Raw genomic sequence first — 17,915 nt, forward strand, 5'->3', positions numbered from 1 at the left:
TTTTTTTTACCTATCGAACACTTTTTAAACAATCAGCTAAAAAGAGAGGGTGTGTGTAAACACTCGCGAATGATGTGTCATAGTAACTAATCAAAAGAAGACATGCGGTATTGGGGCAGAATACCAATTAAAAAGAGAAAATATATTTCAGGAAAAGAAAAAGAAAAAAAGAAAACCCCTCCTATTCTTTTTCTTTTTCTTGTTCTTGTACTGTGAGTTCTTTAGAGTTTGAGTACATCAACAATTTCAAAGAATAACTTTAGATTCATATTAATTTTGCCGGAAACAATGAAGTTTCACCGAAAATAATGAACACGAAAGTGAGAAAACGATCGATCACTAGATGCTTGTTATTTTAAATTTTTTGTGTCTTTATGTCATGGTGCCTGCTTAACATTCCATGTCAAAGGAAAGGCATTCCCACTTCCTCTTCTTCACAAAATTTTCTTTTCTTTCTGCATTTCTTTTATTTTTCAGATTTATATTTAATTTATGTTTGGGTTCGATTTGACAAAAGAGAAGCAGGGAGAGATATGTATGGTGGCAGCGGCAATACCATTTTTTCCGACGAAAAATTTGGTGGCAAATTTGAATGTACGTTTGTGGTCGTTTGACCGCAAAGGTCGTTTGACGATGGTATATTTGTGGATGATGACGACCGATTTGATGGAAAAAAATAAGGTGGTGTACTTGAAAAAAAGAATGGCTGAAAATCGCAAAAAGGAGAAGAAGTTGTGGATGGTTGGAACGGTAAAATGGTGGTGGAACATCCATGGAAATAAAGAAGAAAAACATATAAAAAGATTTTGTTTTCACTAAAACTTGTCCTTTTACGCGCCTCTCTTTGTGTGCATTACACACACTTTGTCATATCAGCGAAAATGATTTAATTGAGGTGTTAAAGTGAAATATGTGAATAATTTTAAGTGACCGCTTATGACTTAAGCCTATTAAATTTGTATACTATTACTGTATGTGATTATTAATACTAAGGATACAAAGAAAAAAAAAAGAATTTTTTGTAATTTCTAAAATTTGAGAAATAAATTTAAATAAGTATATTTTTAATATGAGAATCAAATAATATTAAACAGATGTAGTACTACTTTAAATTTATTCATGCCTATAAGTTATCCAAATTTATTCATGTTGATATAGTTTTTCATTTTTTGTTTACTTTTGGCTGGTGGGATAATTAAGGATTATAACCCAAAACAAATTATCGAATTATTTTATTTCATGCTTATGAGCGTTAATTAATTTTCAAATGAAATACTATTCATATAGAAAATAGAATAAAATAATTTTATGAGATATCTTATTTCATGCATACCAAACAACTCACCCACTTAATTGGTATGTCTAAATCATAGGTGGGGGTTAACACTGGATTGTTATTGTATTTAGCTGTTACTATTTGACTAATGATTTTTTGTGTAGTTTTTCAACGATCACTGCCCATTCTAGCCCCGAGCAACACTGTAACACCGGCTTCACCAAGGCACGACCGTCACAAAGAGAGGTGGACGGCTCTGTATCATTGATACAATCCAAAGAAAACCACACTCCAAAAGCTTGATATTGAAGTGGGAGAGCTCAAGATTACATATGCTGGCTTCCCAATAAATTAATGTAAATCTCATACCTTGCAATATGATCGATTGTAAACACATCATAACTCCACTTTCAAAATTGAAACAGAGAACTTTGTTCTGCAACGAAGATCAAAACAAAGAAACAGTGACATATAAAAGAGAACAGGACTACGGAATAAAAGAAACTGAAGACACAGTAAAGGATCGAGAGAATTCCACTAAATATACGTAGAAAAGTACATATCCATCTTCAAATGGACGAGAAGAAAGAAAAAACAAACAAAAGAATTAAGCTATTGAAGCAATAGTTTATATAGACATTTGTTCTCTACTGATAATTTTCTAGTTCCCCTGCCCTCTCCCCCACCCCCAAATGTTTTCTTTCTCGTGTAAAACACTTACGCTTGTATGGATAACTATCTACATGTCATTTACACCATTATTGCTATATCGCAACACTATGCAAATGCACGCTAGACTTTTCCTACTCTATTTTTTAACCCAAAAAATGACACGCCAACACTCTACTATCTGCAACAAATCTGATTTCATCCAGACACCTTTCTCAAATTTGCCATCCTCCTTTAGAAAAGCAACAAGAAAATTACCAACTCCTTGTGTTGAGAGTGAGTCCCCTTCTCCAAAAGTCTTACATTGGCCATAGTCTTCTGATTAATTTTGAGCTTTACTTTGTCACTACTCTGGAACATAGAACTAGCTCCCGTCATTGTTTAGTGAAGAATTTCCAAGATTTACTTGGTTATTTCTCTGGAACATGGAACTAGCAACTCCTGAACTCTCGTATTCCTTGTTGGAACGACCTAAAGTACACATATAGCAATTAGATAAGGTTTTTTTTACAACCATTAAAAATCATTTTTTTCAAAGGTTAATGGAAGAAGTTGATGCACATTACTTGCTCTTGGTCTGTAGTGTCCACCGAAGCTGTCTTCATCTTTTTGCATCTCGAGTTCTCGTCTGAATCTTCATCCAAGAAATTCTGACCTGAACCTTCTGCAAAATTTCTAACAATGTCAAAAAATACTAACAAATGTAGATTTACACAAACTATATTGTACCTATGTTTAATGTACATTAATAATGATCCTTTGGTTTTTCAGAATCCCAGGAATCTAAGCATGTAGAACTACAAGTTCCACATTTAAGTCTTTACGGAAGACCGCCTATCCTCGAATCCTCAATTAAAAACAATTTTAACATAAATGTAGCAAAGTGCTTACCAGTAACTCTACAAACTGTTTTCTGAAGTTCTCCCGGTTTGGAAGGGATTAAATGTGATCTTGTTTTGTATTCACAAGATGAAGAAGACCTCTCATCTCTTGTTCGTTTCCCCTTGCAAAGGAGTTCACTACAAAATTGGCTATCCAGAACCTGATGATGCCCATCACCGCATAGATATTTTAAGCAATCATGAGAATCAGCTGCGATATACACAACAGGTGGCTGCCTCACAGTCTTGATCTTCTTCCAAGAGCCATGACGCAGAAAAGGTAACTGGAAGAGAAGGGAAAAACTATCAAGCAAGATCCACCGAAGTTTTTTTCATTTTCTTTGTAAGACGGGCATGGTGCTGTTTTCATTGTCATTACAGAAAACTAGTGGGGCATGACGGGTCAATTTTGTGCAGATCCCTAGTGATCTATGTTTGCTAGGACTCTTCAAAAATGTTGATGGTGCATGTTGGATCCTCCAGAAGTAGTGCATATTTGGAGGATCCAACATGAGTGCAGAAGCCTTCAAGAGTCGGAGCGATACCGATCACAAGTACTTCAGCGAGAAACCAAAACAGGAGGCAAATAATGAGGCAACTATAAATATTATGCAAAATTTTTATATTCAACCAACATCCCTTTAGTAAGCATGGAACCTACGAACAAGTTTTCATTTTCAAACAAAGCAAGAATGTCTTCCTAAAAGAGAAAGGATGTAAAAAGTAGGAATTTAATAATTAAGCTTCCTTCCCCAATTAATAGGAAATTACAATGGATCATGTACACTTATAAAGTAAGACAGAATCAGGATCTTCTTCTCTCCCATTCTCGCCATGGCCTCCTCCTATTAATGGCTATACCTGACGTTAATTTTTCCCTCTTAATTCTTGAATTTTGGCATCTCAGATAAAAAAGGCAAGACACCAAAATTTGTTTCTTTGAACCTTAGAAGTCATTCAAGAAAAGCCAAAAACGAAGATCACATCAAATACTTGATATTTACTTCATCTGTTCATCATCATAATTTATTTTGGTTATATATGCTACTCGTATATACTTATATAACCTAATTATTAGTAGAACAAAATAAATATAATTTTCCAAGACAGTAGAAGTAGTATTTTTTTTTTCCATTCAAGTATTTGCCTATGGTTATGTAAAATGACAATCGCATCAAATCAATGTTAAAAGCTATTTCTCACACAGCATAATTTTTCACATATACTGAATTGTAGCATGCTAACTACATGCATACATATATATAGAGATACACACAACACACACATTTGGAATATCAGCTGTGCATTTTTGAATTCTTTTTCTTCTTGATGTTGCATGATTTACACTTAAGTCAGATTGGTGTCAGTAACTCAGTAAGACTAGTTTTTGGTGTGAAAATGTCGCCGGCCCTAAAATATATTTCTGCCTCTGCCCCAGGTCATTGTTAAAACGCAGCCAAAAAGGGTCGTGTTATAGCTCTAGAAATAAAGAATGAACTAAAATTAGGCTCCTGACCTGCTTTGAAGCTTTGTTGACATGTGCAGATAACTCTTCTGACAAATTTCTACAGCTGAGGTTCATTTCCACAGATCCAGTACGCAATGCCATGGATCTGTGTAACTGCTTAACAAATGAAGCTTCAAGACAGTCCAGAAATGCATTGTGCTTTGCATTTGTCCATCCTGTGTACTTGTCCTGAAGTTAAGACGTGAAATATGCAAGTGTTGTTATCCTGATATTCTGGCAGGTTAATGCTCATTAAGTTAAAATTGGAAAAACATATCAAGAAATATGCATGCCACAAGTAGCTTTCACAGATAATCATTTCAAGAAATATGCATGCCACAATAAATGCTGCATATACTGCTTTCTCCTTGGTCTTCCCGACTATCTTTCTTGTTTTCTTTTCTACACTGATTGGTGAATCTAGGATTTCATCCCTAGCATACTCAAAAATGTCCCTGAAAGGAGGACTTAATCTTTTGATGCTCTCAGCAGTGAAGAATAAAGGCAGCGAGAAAGTTTTTGAGATTTCTAATCACATCTGATGTCTCCAACACATAATATGTTGCACTTTTTGGTTTTTATTCCCTATGTAATATACATTTTTTCCCACTTCTCCCTTCTTTTTCTTGAAATACACTTGATTATGGAAAGTCATTTCCATGCTTGAACCAAACACTTTATAAACTCAGTTCTTCCCCTAGTTATCCTTTTGCATGTTTGATTTCAAGCTTTATCACAGCAGTCGGAACTAACCAAGTATCTTCTATGGAGTGCTCAGAGAGATCAATGTGGTGGAATCACTATATGCAAACAAAGTGTATACCTTGCAAGCACTATCATATTAACAGCTAAATGAAAACCTAGAGACTTAGGGGATCTAAAATCTCTGAGAAAACAGGCAGTCTCAGGAAAACACCTTTTAGAAGTAGAAATTTCATTCTCAAAAGTCGTATTACATCATTTATAAAATAATGATAAAACAAATTTCAAATCAAGGTACACTTCCCACACATGCTGCAGTTTCAACAGAACAATTCAATCTATTAATAGATTATTAATATTAACTGCACGAGCCAAGTGTCTATCGGAAACATTTTCTCTACTCAAAGGTAGGGATAAGCTGGCATACACTTTACCCTCCCCAGAACCCACTTTCTGGAACTACACTAGGTATGTTGTTGTTGTAATATTAATTGCATAAAAGGGTAGTCCAGTATTATTAACAGCATGTGCAGGATTATGCATCAACATCACTAACCAAGAAGTGTGACACAAGTTTTAAGCATTCAATGACTACATATTTAGAAATGTAGCTTTAAAGAAAACTGGGTTCTAAAAGCGACAATGAAGTAACCTTTTTTAAAACTAGGGAATAGAGCCAACTTGTGGACTATTACACCAAGTACTTTTTACCTCCCACCAGCAGGCTGACTGCGATTCTTTTTACCAGTATCCGCTGATTACCCAGGAATACATAATACAAGATCTGATAATCCCAAACTAGCATAAAGAAAGAGAATCTCAGCCTGATACACCATACATCACAAAAATGTTCTACACAAAATTTAATAGAGTAGTCTGAATCTATAGGTGAAAGTCTCCAATAAAGACCCTGACAACAGTGTAAAGTAATGCTCAAGCGTGTAAAAATTCTTTTTGATTAGATCTGAAAATAGGTAATTTGGGATGAGCATGACAAGCTAAATACTCATGATTGATCATCTACAAGAACAATTTTTCCTTGATGCTAATTTTCCAGTTCAGCCTTTAAACAAGAACTAAGCAACAACCCCTCACGACTTCAACAAATAATGACCCCCTTTCCTCCTTCTCAACACGGAGAAATATAGAAGTTCAATAAAAAGAGAATTCATGTGAGCAAAAACTCTAACCTGCAGTATACACGAGATGATAATATAATCAGACCATCCTTGCCACAAGAACTGTTCTTTGTCTCTTTAACACAAAAAAGATGAGCATAATTCCACTTCTTCCAACTCCAAAAACACACTTAGGTTATGCTAGATATTCCTTAACCAGATTAAAAACAGAATTGAACTAACATATCACGCGTAGATCTTTAACCCAATCTCTAAATTAAACTACTGGACCAATTTTTCAATTTCTTCCTTCAATAATTCTCAAGCTAAATATCCTCTCTCTCTCTCTCTATCATGTCTAGTCGTTGCTCCGGCTAAAAAAATCATACGGACAACAGAGAACCCATACGGTCACCATATCAGCATCTACTACCAACAATTTAGGAAAATAGACAAAGAAATAACCTTATAGACACTAAATCACAAAATCTCCTCAAAATACCAAACGATACACGAGATTTAACCAGGAAGAATCGCAAATAAAGAAATTATTACCTTGGTAGCATTTCCACCCTGCAACAAAGTATCTTTGGAATCCGCAACACTCAAAGACGACGCACCAGAATTCAACCGGGTCAACTCATTAGCGCAACTCGACGACGACGACGACGGTCTCTCCTTCCGGGAGCTCTGTTCCATTTTATATTCTCCGATAATGTGAGATTTGAAAAAGATCAACAAATATCTCCTCTATATATTTACAAGCAGATGACTAACAGCGTGAAGTTTGGGGTAGCGTGGGGTGAGGGGTGAGGGGGTTTAGGGGCTGTGGAGGCGGTTTTGATCAAGCCGGGGATTTTTTTTTTTCGGTGGGGGCCAACGTGGGCTCCACATGGCGACGCTTTTACACGTGTCGTGATTTTGGCTTTTTGCCAGGTCAGCAGTGGTTGATAATATCTTACAGAAATGTCAACCAGATATTTTTTCTAGGAAGCGAGCGAAATCGCGTGTGGGTATTTTGGAATTGGGAAGTGCTGAACACGCGCCATGTGCGTGACAGGCTGACAGCTAATAAGAGTTTGCTGGTCACTGCGTCAAATACCAGATAACCGTACGATAATACCGTTGACAGAAATTATTCAGAAATACTACTCCTTCCATTTTAATTTATTTGTGAATCTTATGATCACGAGTTAAAAATATATAGAATATTATAAAATGTTATTTAATTTTACAATTTTAAATATATTAAGTGAAAATTAGAATTAAGAAGTTACAAAATAAAAATATTTTAAAAACGTACCAAAAGGAAGGTAAGATAACCAATTATTAATCACATTTGTGTGTTTCATAAATTATTAAAAGAAAATAATTTTAAAAAAATTATTAACAATTTTGCATTCTAAAGAATAGATTTTTTTAAGAAAAAATTTAAGGTTTTCATTTAATTTTGTCTTCAAATCACCAATTTATTTGAATCGCTCTTATAAACGATATTAAGAAATGAGATAAATATCTAATTAGATATTTTAAGGTTGTTTCCGTGACATATATTTGTATAATATAATTAGATTTATTTTAGTTGTTTTATCCCTCTTAATTATGTCATTTTCCTTAGTACAAATCGATTAAGACGGAGGGAGTTAACACGTACTTTTCAGCAAATAAATTCTCTCACATATTATTAGTACTGATCTGAATGCAATGTTATTTGATTTGAAAGGAAAAAGTTGATTGCAATTTTATTTTATTTTTGGCGCTTTTTATAATATTTAAAAATTGTTTAATGTAACTAGTAATTAGTCTACGGTCAATTTTGACAAACTATTCTAGAATAAATTAAGCAAAGCACGTGACTTAATCATTTATTTAATTGCAAATTGCTATTGGATAGTTTGAGGGGGTAATTATTTAATCCTTCACTAATTATCTGATAAAGAAAATATAATTAAAATATATCATGTGTATATATAATTAATTCATTTAATTCTTTTGAATTCAAATCGATCCAATATTATTCATCTCTCAAGTGTCGAAAAAATTGTGATTACATGTCTATTTCTATTTTGAATTAAGATTCATAAAACCCAATCATATAGATGATGTTTGGGAAATTATGATTAATAGAACTCAACCATACAGGTGTTTGGAAAAATTATGCTTACACTTTCAAATAAAATAACTATTTATCAACGAATTATAGCTCAAAAATATTTTACGCTACAACTCCTAATATGATTCAGATATTTTAATTCATATATGGTGCAATTAGGTGATCAAATTATTTAAAATAATATATGCAACCCAACATGGTCTTTTTAATTCGAAATAAATAGATTTATTGTTGATGCAATTTGAATTTTCGTACTTTGTTGTTATTTTCCTATATTATTTTTGTTATTTATTTTAATTTTTCTTTCTCTGCATATTTCATGTTCAATTTCTCGTATTCTAAAATATTCTTTGAATGAACTTCAATTTTTGGACCATTGCAACTGTACGGCTGTACATTGCTTTTTTTATTGTCACGTGTCTCATTTATATTAAGCTCAAAGATATATACATTAAGTCGGTCCTCTTTGAATAGAAATTCTCATTATTTAAAGCTTGCTAATCAATAATCATGCAGGTAGATATACAAAAATTCAGAATAGATTAAACAATATTCTTTTCATCTTCATGATAATGAGCTAAATGAACAAACTATGTTTTTTTTTTATCTTGTTAATCTGTTTTCCTAATCCACATGTTAACTACTTTCTAAATAACTTCTGAAAATCATGCGGCTAGTTTTAACTACTTCTTAACTAACTTATGGAAATTATTCAGTTAAGTTTGCTCCTTATATTTTGTTGTATCGTACTTTGCTTTGCAAACATTGCATTGTCACTTTGAAGGTTTCAAATCTCTTGTTATCATTCACTATCTGATTGTCTTTATCTTTCTTGTTCCACTTTTCTGAATTTCATCCTCTACACGTGATCAATTTTAAATTTCTGATAACCCCAAGTAATTGCCTAGTGTATAATTAAGTTCTTTCCATGACTGATTTTAGCTTTTAATGTGGAAATGACTTCAAGATAAACCCTCAAAATTCAATTACATTTAACAACATAATAACTATGCCATTATTCCAAAACTATTTAGGTTTTGCTACACAATCCATCTTCTTTGTGTGCAACAACTAAGAAAGGACACCATAGATAAATTCTTGGAAAATAATTTACAAAAGTAATCTGTGATAATAGGATTTAGCCTAAACATTTTGTGTATGTAAATCATTTATTTTGTCATTTTCCCATTTATTTAAGAAATTGACGTAGCCCCTCCTCCAACATAAAATTAAATACTAACAGTTCGTTTGATTGAAGAACAAGCAATTTGGAAATTAGTTATTTCAAAAAAATTATTTTATCTTTAATATAAGATAAAATAATACTACAATCCTCGAAAACTATTTTTATTATATATTTTATAGTAGTATTTTTGTGCTGATCTCTTATCCAAAAAGTGATATATAACTAAAATATATGCGGTAGACATGATGATGATATCAGAAGAAAAAAAAATATTCAATTACAATTGGTGGGACATTATTATATGTTCCCATTTCCATATAAGATATTTTATTAATTCATGCGTCTTAATTATAAAGTGTAAACCTTTACGTAATTATTTTTTTATAATAAATAAACAAAACTCAGTCGTATATAGTGGTGGAGTCAGAAATTTCACAAAAAATATCCAGAAATAGCAGCTTGTTATGTTAAGGGTGTCCAAAATATGTTATTTAATTATTTCGTGTATCATTTTACTTGTATATATGATTATTTTTTTCGAATTGGACACCCTTACCACCACGTGGCTACGCCACTGGTCGTAGAGATGCTTATCATGATTACATGTCCAAATAATGATTAATCACCAAACTCTAATTCGAAAATATCTTACACTACAATTCTGAGATATTTTAGTTTGTTTTTTTTTTTAAAAAAAAAATAATAATAATTGTAGCCCAGGACTACTTTTTAATATGTTCAAATAACGAATATGTGGGTCCCCCAAATTTTTATTTGTTGTTTGGATAGTGAAATGAAAAGGAAAAAAAAAAAAAATCTGGTGGCGGAGCAAGTTAGTTCCGTCTCAGTTTTAGATTATTTCATTTATCTATGTTCTCTCCTAATTCATATGAGATAATTTAATTTGATATTAAATATAATAAAAAAAAATTTAAAAATTATTATTTTATTAAAGTAAAATAGATGTTTAAAGTGTTATTATTAGACAGAATTAAGTTATTCTTTTTAAAACATACTTAAAAAATAAATTAAGACGGAGAACTTATTCTCACCTAACAATAATAGAAAAATTATTTTAGAAACAATTCTAACTTAAATAACACATATCAAATAGTATAAAAAAAGATATACTAAATACTAAAGAAAATATCAACATACAGTAAAAAGAAGCAATAAAAACAATAAAATATTTACGATAATCAGAACACATGAGTCGATAGCAACATAACGCAGGATAGAGAAGTACTAAGCAACATTGTTAATACTACCAATATAAAGGAGAAACAGGTACAGAGCGTCAAACTACCACCAACCTTAACTCGTAGGAAAGTGAGACAGTGCTCAAACATATTAACCTTCTAACCTAAATTGCGACCTCCAAATTATCTTATATATCTAAGGTCATGTCTTTAGTGGGTTAAATATATTTGTCTAATTAATTACCTTTCTCCAATGTTTCTTTGGTCTACCTTTACTCCAGCTCCTTGAACTCACCATCGTCAACCTCTCACACCTCATCATTAGGTTTTTTTCACCTCTCTCTTGAATCGGGGCGGATCTAGTAAGGTTCGTGGGGTGCCACGCCACCCACGGGATTCAACGGAAACTCTAGTATATATAGGTATATATCTACAATATAATTACAACTACTAAACGTAAGGCCTTGTGGTGCGGCTGGCTAAGGGTCATATTCTAACACGAAGGTTGCGAGGTTGAATTTCGCTGAGGCCCTGACAGTTTTTTAATTTGCCATTTTAACTTGCTCCCTTAATATGACAGTGGCACATTATTTTTTTGTTTGTTTCTAATAGTTGTCTTAATATGGAGTAGTAATTTATAAGTATATTTGACTAGCGTGTTACTTAAAACGTGATACAAGCAATGATATCGTCATTGATCATTTTCAAAATATGAAAACTTGTCAAGCACAGTTATAAATGAATGATGAATATTTATGATATTTATAGTATAATTGAAAGTTTTAACTTTGTTTACTTTATGATCTCAATCAAATGTGGGGTGCAAATTTGTATTTATATATGGAGGTAGGGAAGGGAAGGGAAAATGGTAAGGTGAGAGTTCAAATAGTCAACCAATTGAGCTAAAATGAGTTTTTCCAAATATTACGTGAGAAAAAATCTTCCGTTGTCGGTCTTGAATTCGATTTTCAATAAGAGCATCTAAATTAAAATGATAAACTTTTGCTCTGTTTGAGACATCTGATAAAATTGAAACAATGCAGAGAAGATTAGCATGACCCATGCGCAAAGAATTTGTAGTATATATAATACATAAATTGTCATCTTATTGTTGTTCATATTTGTCATAGATCGAAAAGACGAATAATTCGACTGAAGCCTAAAATTGATTTAACCAATGAACCTACTTGGCACCCAGAGACTTGAAATCCTAAATTCGCTTATGCTCTTGATCACATATTCAAATCATCTCAGTCTCGCTTTTCTCATCTAATTATACACCATTTTAGAGGTCGCTAGCTCGTTTCTTATCCCGGATGTCCTCACTCTAATCTTATCCCTCCTAACCCACACATTATCTTCTAAACATGAAAATTCTTAACTGGCTATCGTTATGTCCTATACAACATACTATATAATTAGCCTCACCAGTACTCTATAGAAGTGATGCCTTCTAAAAATCAAAATAAAAGATTCTAAAAATATATAATCTAAAAATAAATCATAATTTATTTATATGGTCATTATCTTAATAAAAATCAAATAATTTTAAATTCATCTTTAAACTAAATATAAAAATATATCATACTTTTAAAACATCCAATAAGAAAAGAAAAAAGTATCACATGATACTGTTCGAGACCTTTTAGAATATCATATAACTTGTCCTAAAATGGTTCATATCACAATATGTTAAAAGAATATAGACTTCAGTAATAATGTTTTTGGATGCATAAGTAAAAGAATGTACTTCATTGAACTGATTAAAATAATAATTGGTCCATCACCATGTTACGTTACACGTGATTATTGCTAATATCCACGCTATAAATATAATATATCACATGTTTTTAGAGGTGTTCCATGCAATTTTTTTTTTTTTTTAAAAAACATATCCCTTCGCCAATGAGATATTGTCTTCATTTTAGTGTTGGAATCTAAAATTTTACTACTTCACTTTAATAAAAAGTGGGCTACAACAAGCATTAAAAATAGAGATTTTCTCAATTGTGAATTAATAAAAATTTATATGATAAAATAAATAAAATATCTTTCTTTTTCAAGAAATCTATAACTTACTGAAAAAGCGTATGATAAAAACAGTATTTCAGTAGAACACCAAGAAGCTTCTTAATTTTTTCATGTGAAAATAAGTTTTTTATTAATTTAATTTAATTATTTTGTAAAATAATCACTGAATATTATTTTCGATGAAAATTTTAATGAGAATATAATGATATTTTAGTAATGAACAATAAACTCTATCGTGAACTCAAACACCTTTATTTCTCTTTAATTTATTTCTTTTCACAAAGTGTCTTCGTGAAATTGAAATAGACAGCCAAAAGTAGTTGGAATTTGGTAAGGAAGATGAGTTTGTAGTTGGAGGTATTTGGTTTAGCTTATAAGATATGGTTTAATTTATTGACGTGTTTGATAAACACAAAGTGATTATAAATTGAGTGTTTATAAGGCTATAAGCCAAAATCATGATTAAATTGGTCATATACAACTTTTTTGATTTATAAGTATTTTTCGTTAAATCAAAATTTTAATATGTTCTGATTAATATTAATTTTACTTCTTATGATACATACCTTTTTCAAAACTTTTATATTCGATCCGCCATTCCTTTATAAGAATACTTTTAAATTTATATTTTTTCTTAAAAAAGAAGGTTAGTTTAAACTTTCAGTTATTTATACTTATATAATTAATGAAAAGACAGAATACTAATCATAGCGGCTTAATTACCATGAACTTATTGATGATCTTACTTGCAATCTCACGTGATTCTTACAACGTTTAAAGAAAATTTGTGTTTATATAAATTGGAAAGAATATATTTAATTTAATATAGCCTCTTAATATTCATGCTTCCTAAAATTAATTATTTCGATTTTTTGTTAGTGTCTTTAATTGTAACATCAGACTTAACTTCTATATGCATTTTCCTAATTTGCATCCAACGTAACATTTGATTTCACCCTATAATATTTATATACTCCCTCCATCCATGTTTTCTGACTTGACATATCTTTTGAGAAGCCATACATAAAATGACCATTTTTGTTGTATTACTCTAATTATTATAACAAGTATTCATCTTACTCATTAGAAAATAAATTGAAAATAATCGATACTTAATTATAAGATAAAATAAGTATTAAAGTACTCTCTCTGTCCACTTTTATTTGTCATGTTGCGCTTTTCGAAAGTCAATTTGACTAATTTTTAAAGTTAAATTAGATTACTTTAATTCTATATTTTTTTAAAAAAAATTAGATAATCAAAAACTATACGAAAAGTACTATAAGTTGCAATTTTTTGTATATCAATATGATGAAAATATACATTGTAAAATGTTGGTCAAAGTTCTTATTGTTTGACTCTAAAAAAGGAAACCATGACAATTAATTGTGGACGGAGGGAGTAGTAAAATATAAAAAATAAATACATGAAGAGGCCAAAGAAGGCTCAACATATACCTATATATACTTTAAAAAAAATAATTCTGCGAATGAAATATATCTCAATATCCTTGCTAATGTTGCACCTGTTGTATATAATTACAGTAAGTGTACAGTCACTAAAATCTGACCTGTTATCATTGGCAAAATAACAATAATCTGTAATTTAATTTTACTAACCTAATCATGACAAATTTTAATTATATACAGTACTATTATTTATGAATTTTCACCCCTAAACTTGCAAATATATAATAGTATCAGTTATATTGTGTTCGGATGAAGCTAGTAATTTTAATTAAAAACAGATGGAGTAAATAGGAATCCAGTTCCATTTATTATTCAACTGAGCATTAAAACAACATGCATAATACATCTTGTTTGCACCTGCTCGCTCTCGCAAGAAAGTTTAACATCTACTTAATATTCTGATAATCGAATATTACTAATAACTTTAAATTTTGAATCTACTAGTAATTGATAGAAGGTGATGGAAGCACTGAAAGACCCACAACTTGTGCCCATTGTTTCAGCTTCAGCTTCATTGTCTCCTGATCAGCACCTTCACAAACAAAACATATTATTAGCACGGCTCAAATCATTGTAATTTGTTTGTTTTACTTCGTTTAATATTTGTATAAGGAAAGTAATTGGAGCATTAATATATATAAATATTTAATTATAAATCAAATTTTAAGTAGATTTTATATTTGTATAATAAGGATAGTTATTAAATAAATATAAATATTTAATTAATTAAGAACAAACACTAATTTTTAGGTAGATTTTATAGTTGTATAAGGAAAGTTAAAACCAAAATGAGGTATAGGTCAAGAAATTTGAAAACTCATAAACTTCAAATTTTTTTAGCGCAATTTGGTGTCGATAAATTTCATTTTATTTTACCTGGTTCAACAATGGAGACAGAGGTTTCAGCAGATGACGGAGTTTCACCGTCAGAAGTTACCGTCGAAACCGAAGAAGAGGATCGAGATAACTCATTCACAGCATGATAAAGCTCCAAAGCGGGCAAAGCTTTGGTAAGCTTCGGATCCAAATCAGAATTCGAATCGAATCCAAATCCTAATTCAAAACAAGCACGGAGTTCATCGAGATCGTCGTTAGTGATGCTCATTGAACGACGGTAATCTTCATCGGCGCTGAGGCTCAATGAACGGCGTTCATCGGCGCTGAGGCTCAATGAACGGAGTTCATCAGCGTTGAAGCTCAATGAACGGCGTTCAGCGGCGTTGCTCAGGCTCATTGAACGGAGTTCATCAGCGTTGAAGCTCAATGAACGGCGTTCATCGCCGTTGCTCAGGCTCATTGAACGGAGTTCATCAGCGTTGAAGCTCAATGAGCGGCGTTCATCGCCGTTGCTCAAGCTCATTGAACGGAGTTCATCAGCGATAAAGCTCAATGAACGGCGTTCATCGCCGTTGCTCAAGCTCATTGAATGGAGTTCATCAGCGATGAACCTCAATGAGCGGCGTTCATCAGCGCTGAGGCCCAATGAACGCCGTTCATCGGCGTTGATCCTCAATGAACGGTGTTCATCGCCGTTGCTCAGGCTCAAGTAACGGAGTTCATCGGCGTTGAGGCTCAATGAAAGGCGTTCGGCGGTGAGGAGGCTCAATGAACGGCGTTCGGCGGCGAGACGCTGAAAGTGCTTCTTCTTGCGTTTGAGCCAAACTTCTTCACGTTGAATGTCAGGAGACCATGATTTGTATTTGAATAGAGCGGCCTTTTTGTGCTCCGACATTGGGCCCTACCACAGTGGGGTAAGTAGCGCCGCCGTTTTAGTCTGAATAGGAGACTTGACAATAAAAAAAAATACATTATTGCTTCAATATATAAAGAAGGGTGGGGCTGGAGGGTGGGGGTAATTTGGGTCCTATAAACTCCTTACTCATTTTAAGTAACAAATAATGACCAAAAATACCCCTGGTACCAAAGAATAAATTAGGAAGATATTTTGTACCATAATATAATTAATATAATGTACTACGAAGTATAACAAGTTCATAACTTTTATCTTCGTAACTAGTAAGAAACATAATTTATTTTCATATCGAACTTGTGTCAGGACAAGCAAAAGTTTTCTAGGACTTGCTAGGAGATGTTGAAAAACTGTAGAGGAGTTTTGAGGGAGACAAAAACAAGAAGAAATTGGTTAAAACATCTTATGCTGACTTCACTTGGCAAATTGTAGTGTATTTTGCACTTACACATCAGCGCGTTAATAATTTAAATTAATCTGTTCTTTTTCTCATTTCCATCTTCTATTTCTTTTCTACTTTCCAAAATATTTTTAGGTGGGTCCCACTCCCACTTTTTTTACCTTCCTTTTCCATCATGGAAAGTGGAAACTGGTGTTACATTGGAGTAGTATTAATGATAGGCGGATTTTTTATAGGAGGAAGAGTTTTCTTGATATTTATTTTTGGTTCCTATTTATTCTCAACAATGGAAGATATACGAATATAAATAGCCAAGAAAATTTGGATAAGATTGGCAACCGTCAAGCATGAGAAGACATTTTAAAGCAAATCCAACTGTAGTTACGTAATGATCTCAAAATTAATACAGGAATAGTAAGTATTGTTGATAAATTGATAGAGTATCTTTTTCGGGTTAGAAAGAAACTTATAAAGATGCATTTTGTTTTTTCGATCCAAGAGTACACCCAAAAACGTGTGATCTTTCGTTTTCATCGAGAAACAATATTATGAGTCCTAGACTCCTAGTTAATTACGAGCACAACAAAGAACATGAAATTAATTTTTGAGAGTCCCTTATATGTAAATAATTTAAAATTTTAATTTTAATTATTCTTACCATAATAATTGCAAATCGTTCAATTAGAAATTCGTAAATATATAGACTCCATTTATATTTCAGGAGTTACCCATTAAATACTTGTGTGTAATTATGTATGTTAAGATCACGTATATTAATCAACAAATTGAAATAGAGTTAGTAACTTAGATGGTGACTCTATTTTGTCAAGTTAGCTTTTTCATGATCATTACTCCCAAAAATAAAAATTTTTATATCAATTTAATGACATGACATCTGCAAAATTTTCTAAAAAATATTTTAAAAAATTAAAAGTAATATTTAAATTTATTTAGAACCTAAATGATCACAAATCATACTCAATTATTAACACGAGTTACAAGACTCGTTTAATGAGTTAACATTATTTTATACATAAATTTCTCCGATAATGTGTTAAGTCGAACGTATACATATGCTTAATTATTTTCAAGTTTGGATTAGGAAACCGCAAGTGTTTAACAATTGATGTTTTTAGTTTCTCTAATTAATTAATATCTAAATAGGATTGTAGTGAAAATTATATAGAAATAAGTTTTCTAATTCTAGTTAAACTAGGTTTTACACTACTATAAATATGGGCGTTAGGCACCTACCTATTTTCTGGACAACTTTAGAATTATTGACTTCCCTTCAAATAAGTATTAGAAGGAAAAAATCCAAAAAGATCTCCTCTTCATATTTTTCTCCGGTTGCATTGCTCCAAAATATAAGTATTATCTCGGTATACATACGCCTAGAGATTTTGATTTTACAAGTATTATCTCGGTATACATACGCCTAGAGATTTCGATTTTACAAGTATTATCTCGGTATACATACGCCTAGAGATTTCATAAAATCGAAGCTATATTTCATTAGAAAAATGGAATTTAATCGACTTATCGGAGAAAAGAATAATATGTCGCATAGGATTGACATTATTACCAGCGATGGAACAAAGGACAATGTTAATG

The 17,915-nt window shown here is 31.8% G+C and overlaps 2 protein-coding genes and 1 non-coding gene across 3 annotated transcripts; 1 reads left to right on the top strand and 2 right to left on the bottom strand.

Annotated features, from left to right (window-relative positions):
* Positions 1 to 1,985: 1,985 nt before the first annotated feature.
* LOC125853404 (cold-regulated protein 28) lies at positions 1,986 to 6,981 on the bottom strand. The gene is made up of 5 exons (XM_049533085.1): positions 6,709 to 6,981; positions 4,343 to 4,522; positions 2,837 to 3,110; positions 2,512 to 2,609; positions 1,986 to 2,416 (listed from the first exon to the last, which is right to left on the bottom strand). Exons 1-5 carry the CDS (start codon positions 6,850 to 6,852, stop codon positions 2,348 to 2,350), a joined length of 765 nt encoding a protein of 254 aa, XP_049389042.1. The 5' UTR covers positions 6,853 to 6,981; the 3' UTR covers positions 1,986 to 2,347.
* A 4,674-nt stretch (positions 6,982 to 11,655) lies between these two features.
* Positions 11,656 to 11,753, top strand: LOC125853988 (U6 spliceosomal RNA). The gene has a single exon (XR_007445288.1). It is a non-coding gene; the product is annotated as a U6 spliceosomal RNA (small nuclear RNA).
* A 2,838-nt stretch (positions 11,754 to 14,591) lies between these two features.
* On the bottom strand, positions 14,592 to 15,883 carry LOC125849920 (uncharacterized). The gene is made up of 3 exons (XM_049529877.1): positions 15,484 to 15,883; positions 15,028 to 15,399; positions 14,592 to 14,683 (listed from the first exon to the last, which is right to left on the bottom strand). The coding sequence occupies exons 1-3, from the start codon at positions 15,881 to 15,883 to the stop codon at positions 14,592 to 14,594; spliced, it is 864 nt and encodes a 287-aa protein (XP_049385834.1).
* Positions 15,884 to 17,915: the final 2,032 nt, after the last annotated feature.

The sequence above is a fragment of the Solanum stenotomum genome, chromosome 1 (assembly GCF_019186545.1).
Source record: "Solanum stenotomum isolate F172 chromosome 1, ASM1918654v1, whole genome shotgun sequence".
NCBI lineage: Eukaryota > Viridiplantae > Streptophyta > Magnoliopsida > Solanales > Solanaceae > Solanum > Solanum stenotomum.

Bases quoted from the DNA above. Each gene is read 5' to 3' on its own strand.
- LOC125849920 (XM_049529877.1), bottom strand. From the start codon at position 15,883: ATGTCGGAGCACAAAAAGGCCGCTCTATTCAAATACAAATCATGGTCT. The intron at 15,400-15,483 runs GCTCATTGAGCT...GCTTCAACGCTG, and splicing joins GAGCAACGGCGATGAACGCC to ATGAACTCCGTTCAATGAGC. The intron at 14,684-15,027 runs GTAAAATAAAAT...TTGTTTGTGAAG, and splicing joins TGTCTCCATTGTTGAACCAG to GTGCTGATCAGGAGACAATG.
- LOC125853404 (XM_049533085.1), bottom strand. From the start codon at position 6,852: ATGGAACAGAGCTCCCGGAAGGAGAGACCGTCGTCGTCGTCGTCGAGT. The intron at 4,523-6,708 runs GTAATAATTTCT...TCTTAACTTCAG, and splicing joins AGGGTGGAAATGCTACCAAG to GACAAGTACACAGGATGGAC. The intron at 3,111-4,342 runs GTCAGGAGCCTA...CTTCTCTTCCAG, and splicing joins TCAACAAAGCTTCAAAGCAG to TTACCTTTTCTGCGTCATGG.